General features: G+C 39.2%; 1 protein-coding gene across 1 annotated transcript in view; it reads left to right on the top strand.

Moving 5' to 3' along the window:
- tub (TUB bipartite transcription factor) overlaps positions 1–937 on the top strand; it is a 76,387-nt gene extending 75,450 nt beyond the window's left edge. Inside the window, exon 12 of the mRNA XM_063013209.1 lies at positions 540–937. Coding sequence (XP_062869279.1) covers positions 540–673 — 134 coding nt within the window. The 3' untranslated portion in view covers positions 674–937. The remainder of the gene's footprint in view (positions 1–539) is intronic.
- The last annotated feature ends 23,082 nt before the right edge of the window (positions 938–24,019 follow it).

The following is a 24,019-nucleotide window of genomic DNA, read 5'->3' as shown; positions in this document are numbered from 1 at the left end:
GGTTCAGCGACAACAACCTGCTGTAGGTTTCGCCACTGGGTCGAATCGGTAAGGGGCCAGAGCACACTACTGCCTCAGACATCGACCTATCTAACTCACACACCTCTTTAACATTACTCTGTTGTAACATAGCGCTGTTGGCTGGATATTTTTGGTTGGTGGACTATTCTCAATCCAGCAGTGACAGTGAGGTGTTTAAAAACTCCTTTAGCATTGCTGTGTCTGATCCACTCATACCAGCACAACACACACTAACACACTACCACCATGTCAGTGTCACTGCAGTGCTGAGAATGATCCACCACCCAAATAATATGTACTCTGTAATGATCCTGGGAGAGTCCTGAACATTAAAGAACAGCATGAAAGGGGGCTAACAAAGCATGCAGTATTACAATGCAACTCAAAACTCTCTTTCTGTGACCAATGGCTGCTGTATTATACAGAATTGCTATAATAAGATGGAGTCCTAAAAGCTTCCACGCACATCACATTTATTGCAATCTGTCAATAATTATCCATCTTCTTTGTGTTTTTAGCGGACTACATAGTGATGCAGTTCGGAAGAGTAGCTGAGGACGTCTTCACCATGGATTACAGCTATCCTATGTGCGCTCTGCAGGCCTTTGCAATTGCTTTGTCCAGCTTTGACAGCAAGCTGGCATGTGAGTAGTAGTCTGAGACATTTTAGAACTCTAGCAAAGATAACTGGACATCAAAATCCTTCAAGAGTCCTCATGAACACCCATACTGGAAAAATGTAGAATCTCTAGGCTGTTGGAACACCAGGTGCCGTGTGTGAATAAAATGCTGTTTCTGCTTCTTGGATAAATGAACTATGGACATTGAGGGGAAAAAAGCACAAAGAGTAAACCAATGTTGCTTCTTAAGCACCGGAACTATTATTTACATGTCAATGCTACAGGACATGCATTTGTACTGGCAATGACTTTCCTACGTTCCTTGCTTGTGTAAATAAAACTTGTTTAGTACCACTAACACTTTGTATGGAAAACAGCGCAATGGACGTTTTCTTTTGCAGCTTCACAAACGAACCCCTAACAACTAACGAACTATTTAACACACTAACAGTAGTCTCTCAGTAGTAAAATAAGTTTCTTTTTCATGTTAATGTTTCAAGTTTTTTACTGTAATGCTGAAAGTCACTGTGTGGCATCAGATGTGTTATGTTTTTATGACTAATTTCTGTCATCTTATGTGTCATTGTATTCCTACATGCGATCGGTGTGAAATGTTTTGTGTTTATATTCTATTTCTTGAAAACTGTACCACATGCTGTTTGATTACCCTGATTTATACTCATTGAGCAGCACTTTATTAGGTACACCTGTTTGGTACAGGTACATTCATTGGTTATTTTATAAGCCACATCTACCGTACAGATCAACTTTGTAGGTATACAGATATTGACTGTAGCCAATCTGTTGCTCTATATGCTTTGTTAAACCCCTGTACCCCATTTATTAAAAGGAACCCTCCATGATAGAACACGGTAATATAACATGATTGTGAGTGTTGTACTGGTATGAGAGTAACAGGTCAAAGTTCTCAAGTTTAACACTGGGAGGAGAATAATGCTCCAACCAAAAATATAAAGCCAACAGCTGCATTCTGTAATCAGAAAGTGTCTACTGATAAAACACTAGCGAGGGATTAGCCCACATTGTGCATGGAAAAGTCTCTATCTGTACACCTACAATGCTAACAGGGCATGTGTTTCTACAACCCCAAACAGCATAGAAAATACAAATAAAATAAAAACGCAGTGTTCCTTACATTTACATTTTATTTAATTGCAGACAGATTGAACCCGAGATATTTCATGTTGTGTCTGCTCAACTTAATTTCATTAGTTAATATACCTCCATTCCTGCATTTCAGGCCTGCAACACATTCCAAAAAAGTTGGGACGGGAGCAATTTTGGGCTAGCAATTAGGTGAAAAAACTGAACAATGACCTTCAAACAGGTGATGTCAACAGGTGATTGTAATCATGGTTTGGTACAAAAGCAGCATCCAGAAAAGGCTGAGTCTTTGATGAGCAAAGATGATCAGAGGATCTCCAGTTTGTCAACAAATGTATGTCAAGAAAAATATTGAAAACAATGTACCTCAGAGAAAGATTGGAAGGGGTTTGCATATTTCTCCCTCTACAGTGCATAATATCATTAAAAGATTCAAGGAATCGGGAGGAATTTAAGTACGTAAAGGCCAAGGGCTCAAGCTTAAGCTGAACACTCGTGATCTTCGCTCCCTCAGATGGCACTGAATCAAGAACCGCCACTCAACAATAGCAACAAAAGCTGATATTAAAAAATAAAAGCTGAAACACTAAATCACTTGGTATCCTCGGTGCCAAAACGTCATTTAAGTGTGGTGAAAAGGAATGGCAACATTACGTGGTAAATGCTTTACTGTCCAAACTTTTAAAAAAATGTGTTGCAGGCCTGAAATACAGGAATTAATGTTCATTAATAAATGAAATGAAATGAAATGAAGTAAATGTAAAAAAACTCCGTGTTTTTTTTTTATTATTTGCATTTTTCACGTTGTCCCAACTTTTTCTGATTTGGGGTTGTACTAAAGAGGCCAGTAAGGGTAAACTTTCACAGTTTATCTGTATGGTATTAATGAATGTACGAGCTGGATAGGTGTACATAATAAAGTGTGCAGCGAGTGTATAGTTCCATTTTTACATCATGCATACAAAACGAAATGTGTGATTTCAGATATCACAAACAACAATATCATTTCAATCCTGCTGATCCACTGATTAGAGGTAGATTATTGTATTAAAACTGCACCTTATGTTTAGTTTTACAAAGGGAGCTGTGTATGTTGTGCCTTTGAAAAAGAAATTTAGATAAAAAAAAATTATGCATTGTGCTCTCTAGCTAGAACGACGGACGGTTGTACTGTTGAACATCAGTGTACTGTAGCTTTCTACAATCTGCAGTTTGTCATTGTGATTTATGTCAGTAAAAAGAATGAAGCATACTAAACTGGAAAAGTACTAACAATTCATAAAGCTTCTTGCCTAAATTACTGGTTTCATACCAGAGAAAACTCAAACTGAAACCTTTTCTCGTATGTTTGTTTTATTTGTGGTGGTATGTTGTAAGAAAAAGAGAACACCTACCTTATGAACTTATTGTTAAAATAAATGCTAGAAAAACACAAGACTGGTATTCAAGCAGTGGTTCTGATACAAATGCTGTTTGTTTGTTTGTTTGTTTGTTTATTAGGATTTTAGCATCATGTTTTACACTTTGGTTACATTTATGACAGGAACGGTACTTACTCATTACACAAGATTCATCAGTTCACAAGTTTATATCGAACACGGTCATGGACAATTTATTATCTGCAATTTACCTCACTTGCATGTTTTTGGACTGTGGGAGGAAACCGGAGCACCCGGAGTAAACCCACGCAGACACGGGGAGAACATGCAAACTCCACACAGAAAGGACCTGGACCGCCCCACCTGGGGATCGCACCCAGGACCTTCTTGCTGTGAGACAACAGTGCTACACACTTAGCCACCGTGCTGCCCCAAATGCTGTTTAAACAAAAAACAGCATATAATTTTAAGGGATTTTAGGGATTTTAACGACTCAGTAAAAGACAATAAAGTAGAGATCTAAAAACTAAAAATTCTAACTGTAAATTGTTGTATTATAGCAGCTGTTCATTATGTAGGCAAAACTGTCTACATAATAAAATGCTAAAAACCAGGGTGAAAAACATGTAATGTAATGAAAATGTGATAAGATGTTAGTTGTGCAGAGAATAGCCTGATACTTCAGCAAATCTAAGTATTACAGCACAACTAAGCACGGGACATCTGTGCTTACACCCCCCCTCAGTCAACAGCTCTGGGTGATCAAATGAAAGACGCAGAACAGCAGCAACAAAACATCCCTGATCACCACAAATCTGATGATCTTGAACCCCCAAGTAAACCAGGCCACCAAGTGTGGGAGAACATGAGAGCACCAGACTGCCCAGACCCCCAGGACTGGAGCCACACATCCCTGAAAAGACTAATCACCAACCAGGCATAATATTATGACCACTGACAAGTGAACTGAATAAAACTGATTACCTCTTCATCACGGCACCTGTTAGTGAGTGGGATATATTAGGCAGCAAGTGAACATTTTATCCTCAAAGCTGATGTGTTAGAAGCAGGAAAAATGGGCAGGTGTAAGGATTTAAGTGGGTTTGACAAGAGCCAAATTGTGATGGTTAGACGACCACCGCCAAAAGCGCCAACAATGAGCATCGGAACTGGACCACGGAGCAATGGAAGAAGATGGCCTGGTCTGATGAATCACATTTTCTTTTACATCATGTGGATGGCCGTGTGCGTCGCTTACCTGGGGAACACATGGCACCAGGATGCACAATGGGAAGAAGGCAAGCCAGCGGAGGCAGTGTGATGCTTTGGGCAATGTTCTGCTGGGAAACCTTGGGTCCTGTCATCCATGTGGATGTTACTTTGACACGAACCACCTACCTAAGCATTGTTGCAGACCGGAAATGGTATTCCCTGATGGCTGTGGCCTCTTTCAGCAGGATAATGCGCCCTGCCACAAAGCAAAAATGGTTCAGGAATGGTTTGAGGAGCACAACAATGAGTTTGAGGTGTTGACTTGGCCTCCAAATTCCCCTGGAATTTACCATGTTATGCCTCATCGATGTAAGAACGAAGTAAACATGCTGGGTTTGTAGTGAGCAATAAGTTATTTCAAGCACTGCATGGCCAGACCATGTAGTGCTTTATAGGTTAGTTAATTTATTTTGTAATTAATGCAGAATTTAACTGGCAGCCAGTGCAGAGATGTAAGCACTTTCTAGAAAGCACTCTAGCTGCTACATTTTAAACCAACTGGACCTAATTTTTGGATCTATTAGCACAACCAGTGAGAAAGGCATTGCAAGCTATGAACACATGGATTACAAAAAGTATATTTCTTATTTTATAGATACTACACAGATGAAAGAAATCAACTCTATTAATATTACTAGTGTATGCATCAGAGGAAAGGTCTGAATTCATTGTAACATCTAAGTCAATCTTAGAGAGTCAAAGACTAAGCATGCGTCAGGTTGGACAACTTTTCCTTCATGGGCTTCGATCGAACAAGTAATACCTTATAAAAAAAAATTTCTAATGGTGTCATCTAGAGTGTAAATAATAAAGGTCGCAATACTAACCCCTGTGGTACACCATACTTTTTGCCTCTGAATATCCTAGTCGAATCAGTATCAAGTTGTGTTCTGTACAGTACCACCCCTTTTGGCTAATTTTAGTCTGTTTGAAAATCAGCACTTGATAATGGACAAAGTCATATAAAACTCAAACAAGAAAGCCTTACCATTAGCTTGTGGGATGTCCCATTGCAAACACAAATTGTGTGAAAATGTGATGTAACACATAAATAACAATATAACAATAATATATAACAGTGTCTATAACAGCCGATACTCTTCTGAGAAGGCCTCTCACAAGACTATAAAGTATGTCTGTAAGACTTGGTGCCCGTTCAGTCAGAGAGCATTTGTATGGCTGGGCACTGATGATGGTCAAAAAAGCCTAAAATAGTTCCTTCCAAGGCTATTCAGTGGGGCTGAGGTCAGTGTTTGTTGTTGTTTAAACCAAGCTTTTCTTCACTCACAGACCTTTATAGAACTTGCTTTGTGCAGAGGGGCAATAATGCTGGACCAAATTAAAAGTTTAATGCATATAATGTCTTTACATAACTGATTTATGTTGGTGGCCTTCCAAAGTAACCATTCCATTTAATGTCTCTGCAGACTGAAGACTGATGATGCTTTTGACTACATTATAGGGGTCTGGAGGGTGACCTAGTCTTTCTTGGTCTATTTTTGATGTCTAATGTGATTTAAGTCATCGGGTTCCATGCATGTACTGGAGCCAGCATCTCCAGTGGTCAGTCTTAGTGCTTTGTTTTGGTAGTTTTTTGCACAAGTATGTAAGAGACTGATAATAAGTATTATTTAAACTGATTTGTTATTGAAATCAAATTTAAACAAACTCCACATAGAATAAGATGTTGTTCTACTTAGGATCAAAAGAGAAAATGATGCTCTGGCTGTAAATGTAAAGGCTGAATCCATCCTGTGACTACCAGAAAACAACACGTTGTTGTATGTACACAGATGAGCAGCCACCAAATATGCTATGAAAAAAAAGACTCAACTTCTGTATGGTGTGACATAAATCATCCTGCATCACTTCTACTGGTAAATGATGTACACATGTCTGGTCGTCCACATGATCTTGGAAAAAAAAAAAGGATAGGTCAGACTAGTCAACCTCCATTGCTCCAATGTCTAGTACCAACGTCTGCATGTCTGCTGTAGGTGTTTCAACTGTGGACAGAAGTTAGCATGGTCACTTTTCCTGACCTGCGACTACACAGCCACATACACAGAAAGGTTTGCATTGAGTGTCAAAAGTATTCAAATTATCTGCAATTTGAGCCTGTTGATTTGAGACCTGTTGAATCCAAACATCATTTATATTGAGCCTGTCTGGCAATGTGAAGCAGGATAAAAGTACTTAAAAAGCAGCACATGATGCCACATTCTAAAGAGATTCAAATAGAGGCGAAACTAAGTTTACCAGGAAAAACAAAGTCTGGAAGGTAAAGCCATTGCAAAGACCCTGGAACTTGAGCTAAGTGAGAGTCATTGTACAGAAATGGAGAAAAACAGTGGTAAACCATCCCAGGAGTGGCCAGCCTGCTAAAAATTTCACCATGACTTATGCAGGAGGTATGCAGGAGGTATCCAGGAGGTATCAAAAGAACTCCAAAGAACAAACACCAAAAAACTGCAGGGTTCACTTACCTCAGTTTAGTTCAATGTACATGATTCCATAAAAAGAAAAACTCTGGGCATTTATGGGAGAATTGTAAAGTACAAACTACTACTTAACTAAAAGAACACAAAGACTCCCCTTGCATTTGCCAAAAACATCTAAAGCTCCTACTTCCCGAAAATTTTGGGATAGTATTCAGTGGACAAATCAGTCAAAGGTGGAACATTCTGAAATACATTGTCCTATTAAATCTGGAGAAAAGCTTACCCTGCCATAAGAACATCATAACAACAGTCAAACAATGTGGTATTAATGTGGTGGTCTAAAACTGGTTTTTATCAGCGGGACCTAAACAACATGTCATAAGTCATTGCACCAATGAATTCTGCTCTTTATCAGAAAATCCTGAAGGAGAATGTCTGCCCTTCAATTTGTAACCTACCTACGTAACCTAAAATGACTTTTTTACATGAGTTATGTGTTTTGAATGTGTCTTTACTGTTAATAAACAGAAAAATCATTCATAAGTTAAATCTTGTGTTTACTTGTGCTGTCTTTATCTTACGACTCTTTCTGGGCTGATAGGTCTCACATACTGAACAAGAGGTTTCTGGTCTTGCATAACTGTGTTTTTTACTAGATTTCCTAAACCTTTTTACAGTGTTATGTATGGTATATGGTAAAAGACCTCAATTATTTGCAGTTCTGTATTAAGAATGATTCCTTTTAAACTGATTTTCTAATGGTGGTTGGCACAAAACCACAATGAGCTACCCATCTTTGCTTGCACAGACTGAGCCTTTGGTGTATGCTCATTATATCTAGTCATTGATACCCTAACCTATATTACAAATTCCCAAGCAATTTTGTCCCTTTAGACAAGTCTTCACTTTATAATGTAAATACTGTAATTAGGAGCATGAGGATACAATTCTAGATTCTGCTATATTTTTATATTTTATCTCCTGATTTTTGAAGCAATTTTTACCCAATTGCGTCATGCTTCCTCTCTACTGGTGCTGACCCGATTGAGGAGAGCGAACTGACACACATCTCTGACACGTGTGCAGTAGCCGACTGCATCTTTTCACCTGCACGAGGCGAGTCCCTACGCGGTCAGCCTTGTGCACGGAAAGCCCCACCCCGATCTGCATTATTCCTCTACTCTGTGCAGACGCCATCAATCAGCCAGCAGAGGTCGTAATTGCATCAGTTATGAGGTCCCTATCCGGCTCCCTTCCCTGCATGAACAACAGTCAAACGTTGTTCATATAGCCGCCCAGCCCAGCCGGATGGCAGAGCCGAGATTTGAATCGATGTATTTAAAACCCAAGCGTATTTTACCGCTGCGCCACCAGAACAGCCTAGATTCTGCTGTTTAAATGCAACTTGTGTATACTGACAAAATGAGAAACAATTATAAGCAGAATGAGTTTAGTGGGCAAGTAAATTCATCAGGGATACTTTAACTAAAATGTGTGTTTATAACCTGGAATAGTTTAAGAGTGGAAAAAAGTAATTAGTAAAAACGCCTTGACACAAAAGCAAGCAATTAGTGGTATATATTAAGCTAGGAATAGAACAATTCCACATAGCTGCTTATACTTGCAGATTTGACACAATTATACCTAATTAAATTTTTGCAGGGTAACAAGTCCACTTACCTTTATATAACCATCCTTTGAGCTTTTTATTAATGTTTGAAAGCCTTTTTAGTCCAATTAGCAAATTTTAATTAGCAAAAATAATACCAATCTAAAAATAAAATCCTGTAAGTGCTGCCTTTTAGGAGAGCTCAGTGAAAATAGTTCTTTTTCTTCCCTTTTGTGTCAGACAGAGAGAGAGAGGCTACCCTTAGTGCTTATCCGAAAAGACATGCAGCCAATTGGTTGTTAAAGCCTTCAGGCTGCTTGTAATTGCTAATCTGGGTTTAACATTAGCAAGCAATAAAGCTCCGTTGAGGCTGTTTGAATACCACATCGTGTGGTAAATAGCAACTGATGTGCAAAAGGAGGGGAGCGTTAATTAAGAAGTAAAATTCAAAACATGATGTTTATCACATTTGCCAATTCTTCTATTATTACTAGCAGATTTATTCAGGTAGGGGACATAGTGGGCCTGGCACTACCCAGAAACAAGTCTTGGATAGGACACTGTTTATATCAACGTGCAATATTAATAGCTACTTGCAGTGAATTCTTAAAGACAGATTTCCTGGGATGTGTCTTCTCATAGATGGGAAAAGAGTGCTGTCCTACTAATGCCAAATTCACACTACATGACTTTCCAAGTCGTCAGGTCGCTGTACAGTTCACACTACACAGCTGGATCTCTTGTAATCGGGAGTCTTTTAGGTCGTTGTGGTTTTCACACTACATGACTGATCGGCGATAGGGGGTCACACACTACACGATCAATCACCACCTGGAATCGCAGGCGAGCTTCTCTGGTCTCCCAAACTACATTTTGTCACAAAAACAAACGCGAGAAGTGATGAGGGGTTTAATGATACCATGTCCAAAAATGCACGTCAACAAGTAGCGAGCAATCAAAGTTGTTTGTGCGCTGATATGCAGTGTAAAAGCAAAGAGAAAAAAAAATAAATGAATCCGAGTGGATGCTGGGCTATGCAACCAGCAGGGATTGTCTGTTCTGTAGTGAGTTGGAGGTTAATAAATATTTTTTGTAATGCAGCATGGGTATTATGGTTTAGCAAGACGATAAGTTCACAAATATTGTAAAGCTTGTGTGTGCCGATGTATTCTGATAGAAACTATATTTTCCCCCTCACCACACTCACTACCAGTCGCAAGCGATTGATCCAGATATTTAACATGCTAGATATCTCTCACTATCTGAGCAGTTCACACATAGCGATCCGAAACCGGTGACCAACATGACGGTCCCATGGACATTGTGAGTGAGCTTTGCCAACTGCAACAGTGCAGAACCAGCACACCCCGGAAGCGGGCCTTCAGGTTTGGGGCCAACCGTTCCAACCGGAGGCCAAAGTTTGGCTGTGCAATGTCTGGCGGCTTGAGTGACCCAACCCAAAATACCAGAGCACCCTTGTGCTCAGGCGTTTACAAGCAGACAGACCAGATCACTGACCTTGACATTTCGGTGAGTACCAACTGTAATGTTTTGGGTTGCTGTGTTTGATGCTCTGGTTATTTGTTGTTGTGTTTTGAGTGGACCACCGAAACACTGCATCGGCTGCAAAAATAATGTAACCTAATGTAAAATACAACCCCAAATCAAAAAAAATCAGGGACAGTATGTAAAATGCAAATAATAAAAAAGAGTTTCTTACATGTACTTTGACTTTTATTTGATTGCAGACAGGATGAACCTGATATATTTCATGTTTTATCTGCTCAACTTCATTTCATTTATTAATAAACATTCATTTCTGCATTTCAGGCCTGTTTCAGGTTTTATTTTGTCCCATTCTTCCTGCAAACACGTCTTAAGATGTGCAACAGTACGGTGTCATTGTTGTCGCATTTTTCCTTTTAAAATTCCCTATTGGGGAATATAAATATAATTTATAAATTTAATATATAAATAAAATACGCATTGTCTTGTTGAAAAATGCATGGACGTCCCTGGAAAAGATGAGGTCTTGAAGGCAGCACATGTTGCTCTAAGATCTCAATGTACTTTTCTGCATTAATGCTGCCATCACAGCAGGTTAAATTACATTTGCTAATGGCACTGTCCCTTACCATGACAGACCCTGGCTTTTGGACTTTTGCTGATAACAGTCTGGATGTTCCTTTTGTCTTTGGTTCGGAGAACATGGCATCCAATTTTTCCAAAAAGGACCTGGAATGCTGATTCATCTGACCACAATACACGTTTCCACTGTGTGATGGTCCATCCTAGAGGAGAGAAGTCGACGCCGCTTCTGGACATGGTTAACATGAGGCTTCTTTTTTGCACAGTAAAGTTTTAAGTGGTATTTGTGCATGTAACTCTGTATTGTAGAGCTTTACAAAGGTTTGCCAAAGTAATCCCTCACCCATGTGGTTATATCAGCTATTGTTGAGTGACATTTTAATAATTTTCTCATGCATTCGTTGACAAACTGGAGATCCTCTGATCATCTTTGCTCATCAAAGGCTCAGCCTTTCCTGGATGCTGCTTTTGTACCAAACCATGATTACAATCACCTGTTGACATCACCTGTTGACATCACCTGTTTGGAATCACATCATTATTTAGTTTTTTCACCTCATTACTAAATAAATTTCCCTCATCCTGAAAATGCAGGAATGGAGGTATATTAACAAATGAAATGAAGTTGAGCAGACAAAACATGAAATATCTTGGGTTCAAACTGTCTGCAATCAAATAAAAGTCAAAGTAAATGTAAGGAACACGGCATTTATATTTTATTTGCATTTTCCATACTGTCCCAACTTTTTCTGATTTGGGGTTGTAGAATAATATGTGATTATGTACATGACACATGTAACTGTGTTAATTTACCATTAGATGTTTTAGTGTGATTTCAGTCAGTCAGCCTTTAAGGCAAGTAGTACTCTCTGTATCCAGGAGATGGCGACGCGGTCACTGTTATTACAGACGTGAAGTAATAATAAGACTTAATATTTCTTTTACCCTGAGGACGTTAAAACAGTGGCCTGCTTCCTCCATGTGTATTACCAAATATAGACATTTTCATTAAGTACTCTGATGGTATAAGAAATGTTAATAAGTGTAGTGGTATTTTCTCTTATATTAAAAACAGTAATAAAACACAAGTACACGGGCCCAATACACATAAACATAGCATTACAGTTATAAAAAATGAAATCCACTTGATTAATCTCTGCATATTTGCCAGCACCAGTATGAGTAGCTGCCTGTGGGTATACAAAGCCAGGGTTTTAAAAAAGAGCTAAAACAGATTGGAGCTACAGTATTATTATGTGTTTTTGTGTTTAGAAACTACCGGAAGAAATAGATCTGAGCCCCTAACAACACTAATACAGTAGACTCTTCATTTACGAATTTAATTGGTTCCGAAGGGCAGTTCTTAAGTCAAAATGTTTGTTAGTTAAACCTATTTTTCCCATAAGAAATAATGTAAGTAGAATTAATCCGTGCCAGACCTCCCAAACCCCCCCCCTTACCTAACCTTTCTAATGTCTTAAATGGTCTTTTTTGTTATAAATACAATTATATTTTCCCTTAATCTTAAATTATAGAATAGACATTACTGTAATAAACAATAATAAACAATACACAGTAGTACTGTACTGTACATAAAAAACACATCACATTTCAGTACAGTACGTGTGCTGTACCATACACCATAATAAATGTCCTTCTTTTTTTAATAAAATGTAGGTGTAATTGCACGAAAGAAAGAATACTTTACTGAGCCGATTTCATTCTTCTCTCTCACTCACTGTTCCCTCTGTCTGATACACAGTGACAGCTACTGGCAGGAGTAATTACACAACACCAAATAGTAATGGATGTTTTCATTTTCTCAGCACTAAGCTTTCTCTGCACATTCTTTTGGGTCATATTAAAATTGAATTTTACAAAATATAAAGAAAACACAGAAAAAAATACTGTACGCTGTCCGAATGTTCGCCAACTGTGTATATATACAGTGTATCACAAAAGTGAGTACACCCCTCACATTTCTGCAGATATTTAAGTATATCTTTTCATGGGACAACACTGACAAAATGACACTTTGACACAATGAAAAGTAGTCTGTGTGCAGCTTATATAACAGTGTAAATTTATTCTTCCCTCAAAATAACTCAATATACAGCCATTAATGTCTAAACCACCGGCAACAAAAGTGAGTACACCCCTAAGAGACTACACCCCTAAATGTCCAAATTGAGCACTGCTTGTCATTTTCCCTCCAAAATGTCATGTGATTTGTTAGTGTTACTAGGTCTCAGGTGTGCATAGGGAGCAGGTGTGTTCAAATTAGTAGTACAGCTCTCACACTCTCTCATACTGGTCACTGAAAGTTCCAACATGGCACCTCATGGCAAAGAACTCTCTGAGGATCTTAAAAGACGAATTGTTGCGCTACATGAAGATGGCCAAGGCTACAAGAAGATTGCCAACACCCTGAAACTGAGCTGCAGCACAGTGGCCAAGATCATCCAGCGTTTTAAAAGAGCAGGGTCCACTCAGAACAGACCTTGCGTTGGTCGTCCAAAGAAGCTGAGTGCACGTGCTCAGCGTCACAGCCAACTGCTGTCTTTGAAAGATAGGCGCAGGAGTGCTGTCAGCATTGCTGCAGAGATTGAAAAGGTGGGGGGTCAGCCTGTCAGTGCTCAGACCATACGCTGCACACTACATCAAATTGGTCTGCATGGCTGTCACCCCAGAAGGAAGCCTCTTCTGAAGTCTCTACACAAGAAAGCCCGCAAACAGTTTGCTGAAGACATGTCAACAAAGGACATGGATTACTGGAACCATGTCCTATGGTCTGATGAGACCAAGATTAATTTGTTTGGTTCAGATGGTCTCAAGCATGTGTGGCAGCAATCAGGTGAGGAGTACAAAGATAAGTGTGTCATGCCTACAGTCAAGCATGGTGGTGGGAATGCCATGGTCTGGGGCTGCATGAGTGCAGCAGGTGTTGGGGAGTTACATTTCATTGAGGGACACATGAACTCCAATATGTACTGTGAAATACTGAAGCAGAGCATGATCCCCTCCCTCCGGAAACTGGGTCGCAGGGCAGTGTTCCAGCATGATAATGACCCCAAACACACCTCTAAGACGACCACTGCTTTATTGAAGAGGCTGAGGGTAAAGGTGATGGACTGGCCAAGCATGTCTCCAGACCTAAACCCAATAGAACATCTTTGGGGCATCCTTAAGCGGAAGGTGGAGGAGCGCAAAGTCTTGAATATCCGCCAGCTCCGTGATGTCGTCATGGAGGAGTGGAAAAGCATTCCAGTGGCAACCTGTGAAGCTCTGGTAAACTCCATGCCCAGGAGAGTTAAGGCAGTTCTGGGAAATAATGGTGGCCACACAAAATATTGACACTTCAGGAACTTTCACTAAGGGGTGTACTCACTTTTGTTGCCGGTGGTTTAGACATTAATGGCTGTATATTGAGTTATTTTGAGGGAGGAATAAATTTACACTGTTATATAAGCTGCACACAGACTACTTTTCATTGTGTCAAAGTGTCATTTTGTCAGTGTTGTCCCATGAAAAGATATACTTAAATATCTGCAGAAATGTGAGGGGTGTACTCACTTTTGTGATACACTGTATATATATATATACAGTATATATATATATATATATATATATATATAGAGAGAGAGAGAGAGAGAGAGAGAGAGAGAGAGAGAGAGAGAGAGAGAGAGAGAGAGAGAGAGGCGGTCTGAGTCAAGTTGTTTGTGACGTCATGTGTTTGTACGTTAAGTTGAAAAAGATCACTCGTAAGCCAAAATGTTCGTATGGTAAACGGTTCGTAACTCAAGGGTCTACTGTATTTTATTCTAAAACATACAGTAAATGATAAAAATTTCTGCAGTTTGTAGTTCAGTTAAACGGAATAGGTTTAAAATGAAGCAGCTATGTAGTGATAAAACAAATCTTCTATTCTTTGAAGAAAAAATCTATTTCTTGTTTGTTTGTTTATTAGGTTTGTTTTACACATCATGTTTGGTTACATTCATGACAGGAATGGTAGTTACTCATTACACAAGGTTCAACAGTTCACAAGTTTATATCAAACACAATCATGGACAATTTAGTATCTCCAATTCACCTCACTTGCATGTCTTTTAACTGTGGGAGGAAACCGGAGCACCCGGAGTAAACCCACGCAGACACGAAGAGAAGATGCAAACTCCACACAGAAAGGACCCGGACCGCCCCACCTGGGGATCGAACCTGGGACCTTCTTGCTTTGAGGCGACAGTGCTACCCACTTAGCCACCATGTCACCCCAAAAAATCTATTAAAACATCCTGATCAGACTAATAGACTAAATATTATATGCAGCTTTTAGACTGGAAAGCTGCATCTAGTTCTCCTGCTTATATGCTGTTTCAAGTAAATGTTCAGCACTTTTTAATATCAGTGTATTGATAATTTAATTTATTTTTTACTTAGGAGCTTTCCATCCTCTGCACTAAAGTTTAAAATAATAATAATAATAACTGTCACCAAGTCCCAATTTCAGGCTTATTTTCCCAGTTTTTCTAGCTAGCTCAACTATGAATTGCCTGAACTGTTAATACCAAATTTTGTTATTTCAGCAGTGTTAAAATAAGTGTGGTTCTCATGGAAACTTATAATCCATTAAACTTTAAAAATAAGCCTTGGTAATGATAAAAGAGAGAAACAGTGCATGTGTTCCAATTTGACATTGTCGACATGCAATATGGAATACGAAGCTAAAGTTGTTAAATTAAAACAGCTTGTGCATTTGGAGAGTAAAATAGGTCTGTGACCCAGTGTGTGTGTGTGTGTGTGAGTGTGTGGCTGTGTAACCTGCAGCTCTACAACACTATCTGTTTTCTGAGCCTCTGTTATCATGATTTTAATTACTTCATTATTCCTCATTAGGCTCAATTAAAATACAATTGATGTAGTGCAGGAAAAGTCTGCTATCTCACGCCGCACAGCATGGCCTATCCATGGTATAGGCAGCCTAGGGCAGCATCTGGTAGGGGGTGTCATTCTGCAAACCTGATATTGACTCGGACTGAAAGTACAGGATTATCAGTAGGTCTGTGGTTCTCAAACATTTTTGGTCAGCAACCCTATTTTAAAGGCTCCATACTGTCATGACCCTATTACAATCTCACTCTTAGCCCCTTTTTATTCCAGTTCATTATTGTAACGAAGTGGATCTTCATCAAAACATAGTTAAGTATGTTCTTTTTTTAAACCTGTCTTGAATCAATTTCATTGCTAATATGTGGAGGTATTGTACTACAGCACATGATCACTATGGGTTGCAAGTAGAAAACACAGATAGTAAAACATCATAATCAGCATTATATTGTGGTTACATTTCAAATCATAACCTGAACACTATATACAGCATCTTGTAGAAATAAATAAAACAAGTGACTAAGCAAATAAACAAAACAACAGCTAAACCATTAAAGGCAGTGTGTTGAAGATGAGCACTCCACAAATTGAGCTAGTTGGTGTGGAGGCAAAGCCTTGGCCAATGGTAGATAAAGTACCTGATAACCACACTTGAGTAAATGTACAAGTATCTTACCAGAAATTCACTTCAATAGACAGAAGTTAAAGTCACCTTCTAAAATATTATTTAAATAAAAGTCTTAAAGTATCTGATGTTTAATGTACTTAAGTATTGAAAGTAGAAGTACAAGTAAATGCTGTTAATAAAAACGTAGTCAGAATTTTGAAAAATATGAAGATTGTTCTTTTAAGCCTGTAAACCAACTTAACAATGGAGCCTATTACACCTACAGAAAAACAAGGTCTTCACATCATAAGAATTAGGAAGAAAACATAATACATTTTCTTCCTTCCGTCGAAGCAAGGTCACCTGTTAACATCACCTGCTGACCCCGCTCTGTCATTTTACGTGGCCAACCACTTCATGGCTGAGTTGCTGTCGTTTCCAATCGCTTCCACTTTGTTATGATACCACTGACAGTTGACTGTGGAATATTTAGTAGCGAGGAAATTTCACAACTGGACTTGTTGCACAGGTGGCATCCTATCACGGTACCACGCTGGAATTCACTGAGCTCCTGAGAGCGACCCATTCTTTCACTAATGTTTGTAGAAGCAGTCTGCATGCCTAGGTGCTTGGTTTTATACACCTGTGCCCATTGAAGTGATTGGAACACCATAATTCAATTCAGGACTCTAGAGCTGTACAGCATCTACACTACACGCTGCACCACTGTGCTGCTTCTGTCAATTTATGCTGACGACAAACATGGCATTAACTTTTATAGAAATTGGTGCCCCTTTTGTCTCTTCAAGCATTGAATTGACATACATGGCAATCAACTTTCCAAAATTGCTTTTAGAAATAGCAATTGTTTGCATTTTCTATATTATTGTGAGTGATTTGCTACACAATGTCACCTTACGTGGTGGTGCTGGAGCAGGTTTACAGTAGACCCCTGTTTTACTTTTTCTTTCTCTCTCTCCTTCACTCTTCTCTGCCTTTGTCTAAATCAGTCAATTTATTTCCAAATTGCAATTCGAGTGTGCGGAGCAAAGGTTCCCTTTGTTGCCCAGGTGAAATATTAAATCAATGCTCTCTCTTATATATGAAGTAGGATTTAATTTTTAGGTGGTATTGATGGGGGATGAAGCTGGCTTTAACTAAAGTGAAGGACATACGGCTACAAATCCTTGTCTTTTACAGAAGTGATGGTGGTGTGGAGGGACTAAGCTATGAGTGAGTGTGGAATTGCAGGACAGATCTTTACCAGTGTCCATTCTGCTCAGTTTACTAATTTGGAGAGTAAATAATCATTCAGATACTATTCATTATATTTTTCCATGATGAATAGGATTCTGCATTAGCAACTCGTAAATTGTGGGTTCAAATATTAGAACTGCTTCCAAACCAATAAGGAACCACTAATGAGCCCTTGGACAGAACCTTTAAAACTGAATTAGACTTGAGTTGTGCTTTTCCTTAGTAATAAGCTATCCAAAGAGATAGTAGTGGTACAGTGGTAGCCTAGTGGGTGAAGCCTTGGGCTATCAATCAAAAGGTTGGAAGTTTGAATCCAAGCTCTGCCACGCTGCCACTGTTGGGTTCTTGAGCAAGGCCCCTAACCCTCTTGGCTCCAGGAGTGCTATACAATGGCTGACCCTGCACTCGGACCCCAACTTTCAAAACAAGCTGGGATATTAAAAAAGTCAAGTCAAGTCAGGTCAACTTTATTTATATAGCGCTTTTTACAATAGACATTGTCTCAAAGCAACTTTACAAAATCCAGGACCAACAGATACAAAAACCCCTGTTGAGCAAGCCGAGGGCGACTGTGGCAAGGAAAAACTCCCTGAAAATTACAGGAAGAAACCTTGAGAGGAACCAGACTCAGCAGGGCCCATCCTTCTTGGGTGGCCTGGAGGATACTTTAAATAAATACACGATTTACACAAATCATACAAACACAGAATTAAATGATCTAAAAGTCATAACTGGTAATAAATAGATAAATAAACAATTAAATAATAATAGAGTTGTTATCCGCTCTAGTCTTCAATAAAGTCTGTAGTGATTTCTTGTCGTTGCAATTACTCCAGACCCGTCACATCTGACAGGAGCAGCATCGTTGTCCCGGCAGTCTCGACTTTAATCCTTAACCTCGGCGGGTAAACAGGTTTCCATCAGAATGCCCTCGGGGTAAAACAACAGAGAATGTAGTTAATAATGTACAATGCTAGTTGACAAACAGTTTTACAGAGAGTTTTAGACTCCGGCAGCCCTAATTATTACAGCATAACTAAAAGGGAGAGCGAGCAGGTAACAAGGTCATGAAGGCTTTCATAGGACATCAGCGCCCACCTCTCCTACCCAAACCAGAGTGATCGGACAAGAGAGAACGACAGCAACCCAACATCCCTGATCACCACAAGTTTCTATGACCAAGAACCCCCAAGCTCTGCGCCTTTGTCTATACTAATCAAAAGCCTGAGAAAATAAATATGTTTTCAGTCTAGACTTAAACATTGAGACTGTGTCCGAATCCCGAATAGAGGCAGGAAGATTATTCCAGAGTTGTGGAGCTTTGTAAGAAAACGCTCTTCCACCAGCCGTGATCTTTTTAATTCTAGGAACTATAAGTAACCCTGCATCTTGTGAACGAAGTGGACGCGCTGGGCTGTAGTGATTAATAAGTTCACTCAGATACTGTGGAGCCAGACCATGTAGCGCTTTATAAGTTAGTAAAAGTATTTTGTAATCAATGCGAAATTTAACTGGCAGCCAGTGTAGAGAAGATAGAACAGGAGTAATATGGTCAAATTTTTTAGTTCTAGTTAGCACTCGAGCTGCTGCATTTTGAACTAACTGGAGTTTGTTTAAGGATCTACCAGAGCATCCAGTTAGAAGAGCATTACAATAATCTAACCGAGAAGTTATAAACGCATGGATCAGTTTTTCGGCGTCATTAACAGATAGTATATTTCTTATTTTAGAAATGTTACGCAAATGATAGAAAGCAACTCTAGTAATATTATTAACGTGTGTATCAAATGAGAGATCTGAATCTATTGTGACACCTAAGTTTTTTACATCTGGGCTGGGAGTAACAGAGAACGTGTTTAAGTTTAGCACCAGGTTAGACAACTTGTCTCTTGCAGCTTTAGAGCCAACAAGTAAAACCTCAGTTTTATCTGAATTAAGTAAAAGAAAATTACATGACATCCAGTTTTTTATGTCGTTTACACAATCTTCTATCTTACTGATTGTGTCAGTATCATTTGGTTTGGCTGATATATACAGCTGTGTGTCATCTGCATAGCAGTGAAAGTTTATGCCATGTTTATGAATAATTTCACCTAGTGGAAGCATATAGAGTGTAAATAATAGCGGTCCTAGTACCGACCCCTGTGGAACACCATACTTTACTTTTGTAGTTTCCGAGCATTTATTATTTACATAAACGAATTGAGAGCGGTCAAAAAAAAAAAAAAAAAACATTGTACTGTACACATGTATATGTATACATGACAAATAAAGGCATTCTAATTTCCCATTGTAGTAGCCTAGTGTATAGAACTTTGGCCTATTTAATAAAAGGTTGTTAATTTGAGTCCCAGCTCTGCTGTGCAGCTGCTGTTGCCCTTTAGCACACATACACCATCAGCCAAAACATTAAAACCACCTCCTTGTTTCTAAACTCACTGTGATAATTTTATATAGAAGCACTTTGTAGTTCCACAATTACTGACTGTAGTCCACCTGTTTCTCTGCATGCTTTGTTAGCCCCCTTTCATGCTGTTCTTCAATAGTCAGGACCACCAGAGCAGGTATTATTTGGGTGGTGGATCATTCTCAGCACTGCAGTGACACTGACATATGGTGGTGGTGTGTTTGTGTGTTTTGTGCTGGTATCAGTGGATAAGACACAGCAGCGCTGCTGGAGTTTTTAAACACCTCACTGTCACTGCTGGACTGAGAATAGTCCATCAACCAAAAACATACAGCCAACAGCGCCCCATGGGCAGTGTCCTGTGACCACTGATGAAGGTCTAGAAGATGACCAACTCAAACAGCAGCAATAGATGAGCGACCGTCTCTGACTTTACATCTACAAGGTGGAACAACTAGGTAGGAGTGGCTAATGAAGTGGACAGTGAGTGGACACGGTATTTAAAAACTCTAGCAGTGCTGCTGTGTCTGACCACTCATACCAGCACAACACACACTAACACACCACCACCATGTCAGTGTCACTGCAGTGCTGAGAATGATCCACCACCCAAATAATACTTGCTCTGAAAAAAATGGTGAAAGCAGGCTTAAAAGATATGTAGAGAAATAGATGGACTGCAGTGAGTAATTGTAGAACTACAAAGTGCTTCTAGTGCTTCAGTGAGTGTAGAGACAAGGAGGTGGTTTTAATGTTATGGCTGATCAGTGTATATTTAAAGATGACAATCAAAGGTAATCCATCTGTCCTACACTATTATCTATCAACACAGCAACTATTGGACCATTGAACTTGTCTCACCTGCTAGCAAGATGATGTTGTGAGCAATCCTGAAACGAGGAAAAGATTGCCCAAGAACAAGCTGCTTTTAGAACAAAAAGAGGAATGCAGTATCAGACCACAAACCTCCAGATCATCATGGAGGAAGCAAGAGAAAGGAACCAGGTACTGTTTTTATGTTGAGAACAAGTACATCATAAAACTGCTGAAAATCTCATGGAGGAAGATGACGACCACTGAGCAAGTTTACAAGAAGGCCAGAACAGAAAATATGCTACTGAACCACATTAAGTCCAGCATGTTATGTTACTTTGGGCATGTGATGAGACACTCACATGACAACATTGAAGGCCGTGTTATGACAGGACTTGTGGAAGGGCTCAGAATATGATGAAGACCAGGAATAAGCTGGATGGACAACATTGCATTATCAGGGGCTAGTCTGCTAGAGGCGACACGAGACAAAGGACATTGGAGACAGCCGACCCATCTATACTGCCAGCCTTCACAAAGTAATGAGAGCGTTGAGCATAGGGACATGACATGACAAACTCAGAAGAAAAGTCAACTTTGCAGCTTAAGGATATAAAGAAATAGTTCAGAGCAGCTGAGTATTACTCTGAATATGAATGCAGATTTATTTAATGATTTACTATATTATTTCCACATCATTTGCTTTATGTTCACACTACACAACCTATCAAGTCGTCAGATCGCTGTACAGAAGTGGTGTGCAGGGCCAGTATCGCCGATATCGATTCCATACCGATACTTTGTACTTACTTTCATGTAGGGAAGAGCAGTGTATCATGATTTATGAGGTGAATGTATCATCAATTTGCTTTGACTAATAAATGATTTTGTGTTAATTAGTTAATCATGTGCATGTGAAAACCCACTACAGTTTGTAGGCGAATAAAAAGTAATTTTATTAATGTAATAAACTTTAATGAAGTCTGGGGTTTTTGTTGAGAAACAATTATATAATAAGAAACATAATTCCCCCTCTCATTGCACACTCTGGCTTTTTGTAAAATAAAGTACAGAAAAATATTAAAGAACGTCAATTCTTTTTTCATAGAAAGGTTTTTGTTCATAAACAATAATATAATAAAACTAAATTAATTCCTTACACTGCACTTCTTATCTGGCTTCAAACAAAATACAGTACAACATTAAAACTGAAGAACACATGTTTTAACACTTTTTTTAAATTCACTGATGAAAATATCCACTTTTTCTCTCTGCCATTCACTGCTGTATGTATTTTCACTGGGCGCATGACAGTAAAACACAGCAGAGCAGGGAGGAGCAAAGTGTGCATGTTAGATGTGAAGGAGCGCTGTTTGCGCGCACACACACACGTCTACTTTTTGATAAACCAAGACTGATCGGCGACAGGGGGTTTCACGCTACACAATCTACCATCATGAGGAATCGCAGGCGAGTCTATCTGGTCTCCCAAACTACGTTTTTGTCACAAAAACACACTCGAGAATTGACGAGGGGTTTAATGATACCATGTCTAAAAATGCATGTCAACAATAAGTGAGCAATCAAAGTTGTTTGAAGAAAAAATAAATTAATCCGAGTGGATCGGGCTACGCAACCAGCACAGATTGTCTGTTCTGTTGCAATGCAGGGTATTATTATTTGGCGTGGACGATAAGATCACAAAATACTGTAAAACTTGTGTGTGTGCCAATGTATACTGATAGAAACTATATTATGCCCGTCTCATGTTTTTACTCCTCCCCCACGTTTCCCCTCACCCCATATCTTGCGTTCTCATTGGCTGTAGTAGTTTCACACTACAGGATTTGAGTCTGCGACTGGTCCAGGTATTTAACATGCTAGATATTTTTCTTGAGCTTCTTGGATCGAGTTGCTTCCGAGCTGCCACATCCAGCGGCGACCAGTTGGCAAGCAAAAATCATGGCAAAAATAGTGTAGTCTGAACTAGGCATAAGTCACCAACCATTACCAGCAACATCTCAGCATCTTAGAATATGCAATAACTGTAAGAACTAGAACTTTAAGTGCTTTTTCACATTTGGCCATGATTCACCCTTGGTATAATTTCTTCTTAGAATATTATATTCTCTACAATCATGCTTATTTCCAACACATACCAGACCAAATACAAGAGATTAGTGTCTGTACCAGGATTTAAAACTGCTAATGCATTAACCAAAATGTTGTAAATTTGCAGTTTGAACAAACTTGGATCTGGACTGAAATTGCAAGTTGAAAAAGAAGAGGGCTATCAAATGTCTGTGAAAACAGTTGTAGGTGGAAGTGGGTTGATGATGATTTGGTTTGAGAGAGGGAAGACATTAACTGCTAAGATTGTTTGAGTCATGCTGCATGAGCTTTAGTTCTAATAAAAATCAGTTTCAGATCCTCACTAAATCCTGACCTGCCAAATTAGGGTTGATAAAATCATAGTTTGGATGGATAGGGGTATTAGAACCTTAGTCTTAAAAACACACATATGAACATGCCAGTCAGAGCCCAGTACTAAGAACAGATATTGACTTTCAACAGTCCCAGAGAAAGCCACATTGACTCTAGCGATCACAATTTAGGGTTAGCCAATAGTGCCCTCTGGTGCCATTATATCTGAACATCTCTAAGAAAATAACCTTTAAGCCTCTCTTCCAGGACCTGGCAGTGACCAAATTGGAGGGAAATTGAGTAAATGAGATTATTTTGACTGTAGCTGACTATAAAGTGAAACAGTCTTCACCCAACAGCAATAACATACCAGCATTATTTGGCTCACTTCTCATTACTTATTGATTAAGCATTGGTCAAATTTGCTAGCTCATTTAAAAAGGTTCTCTAACATAATTAATGGCCAAATATAGGCTTTATCCTCCTTTGGAACTTTAAAATGTTAGGTCGCACAAGCCTTGGTCTTGAATTTGTATGTCTACCATTACCTGGCAAACGAATGCATTTGCTTTGATGTAATGTAAACAGCTAAAAGAAGTCAAATGAGCTGACAAATGGAAATCATATTTGCATGTAAATTGCTGTTTTCATGGCTGAGGGCAAGCTACGTCTTAGACGCAAGGTATTGAACATTACACAGGTTTGCTTAATGGCTGAAACCACATAAGAATGTCATGATTTTAAACGCTATATGCAAATTCATTTAGCATCCAAGAGATGTAATGGCATCCAGGTGACCTATTCTTTAAAAGGTAAGCCATGGTTTAGCTTTGTTTGACATATCAGTCATTTAGCTGCCTATTCGTTTTGAAGCGCTGCAGGTGTCGCAGTGTGTGTATGTGCAGAAGGCTCATCATGAAGTTTACGGAGGTCCTTAAGTTCAGCAGATAGGGGCTTTGATCTCGGCCAGCAGGTGGGAAAGGACATTATTTAAGGTGCCAGCGTAGCATTGCGCTGTGGCAAAGTGTGAGATGCACAGCGAAATTGCAAGTTTAGTAAAAACCCTACA

This window comes from Trichomycterus rosablanca, chromosome 17 (assembly GCF_030014385.1).
Source record: "Trichomycterus rosablanca isolate fTriRos1 chromosome 17, fTriRos1.hap1, whole genome shotgun sequence".
In the NCBI taxonomy this organism is placed as follows: Eukaryota; Metazoa; Chordata; class Actinopteri; order Siluriformes; family Trichomycteridae; genus Trichomycterus; species Trichomycterus rosablanca.
The sequence above is the reverse complement of the archived record's forward strand: the minus strand, read 5'-3'. Positions and strand labels throughout refer to the sequence as shown.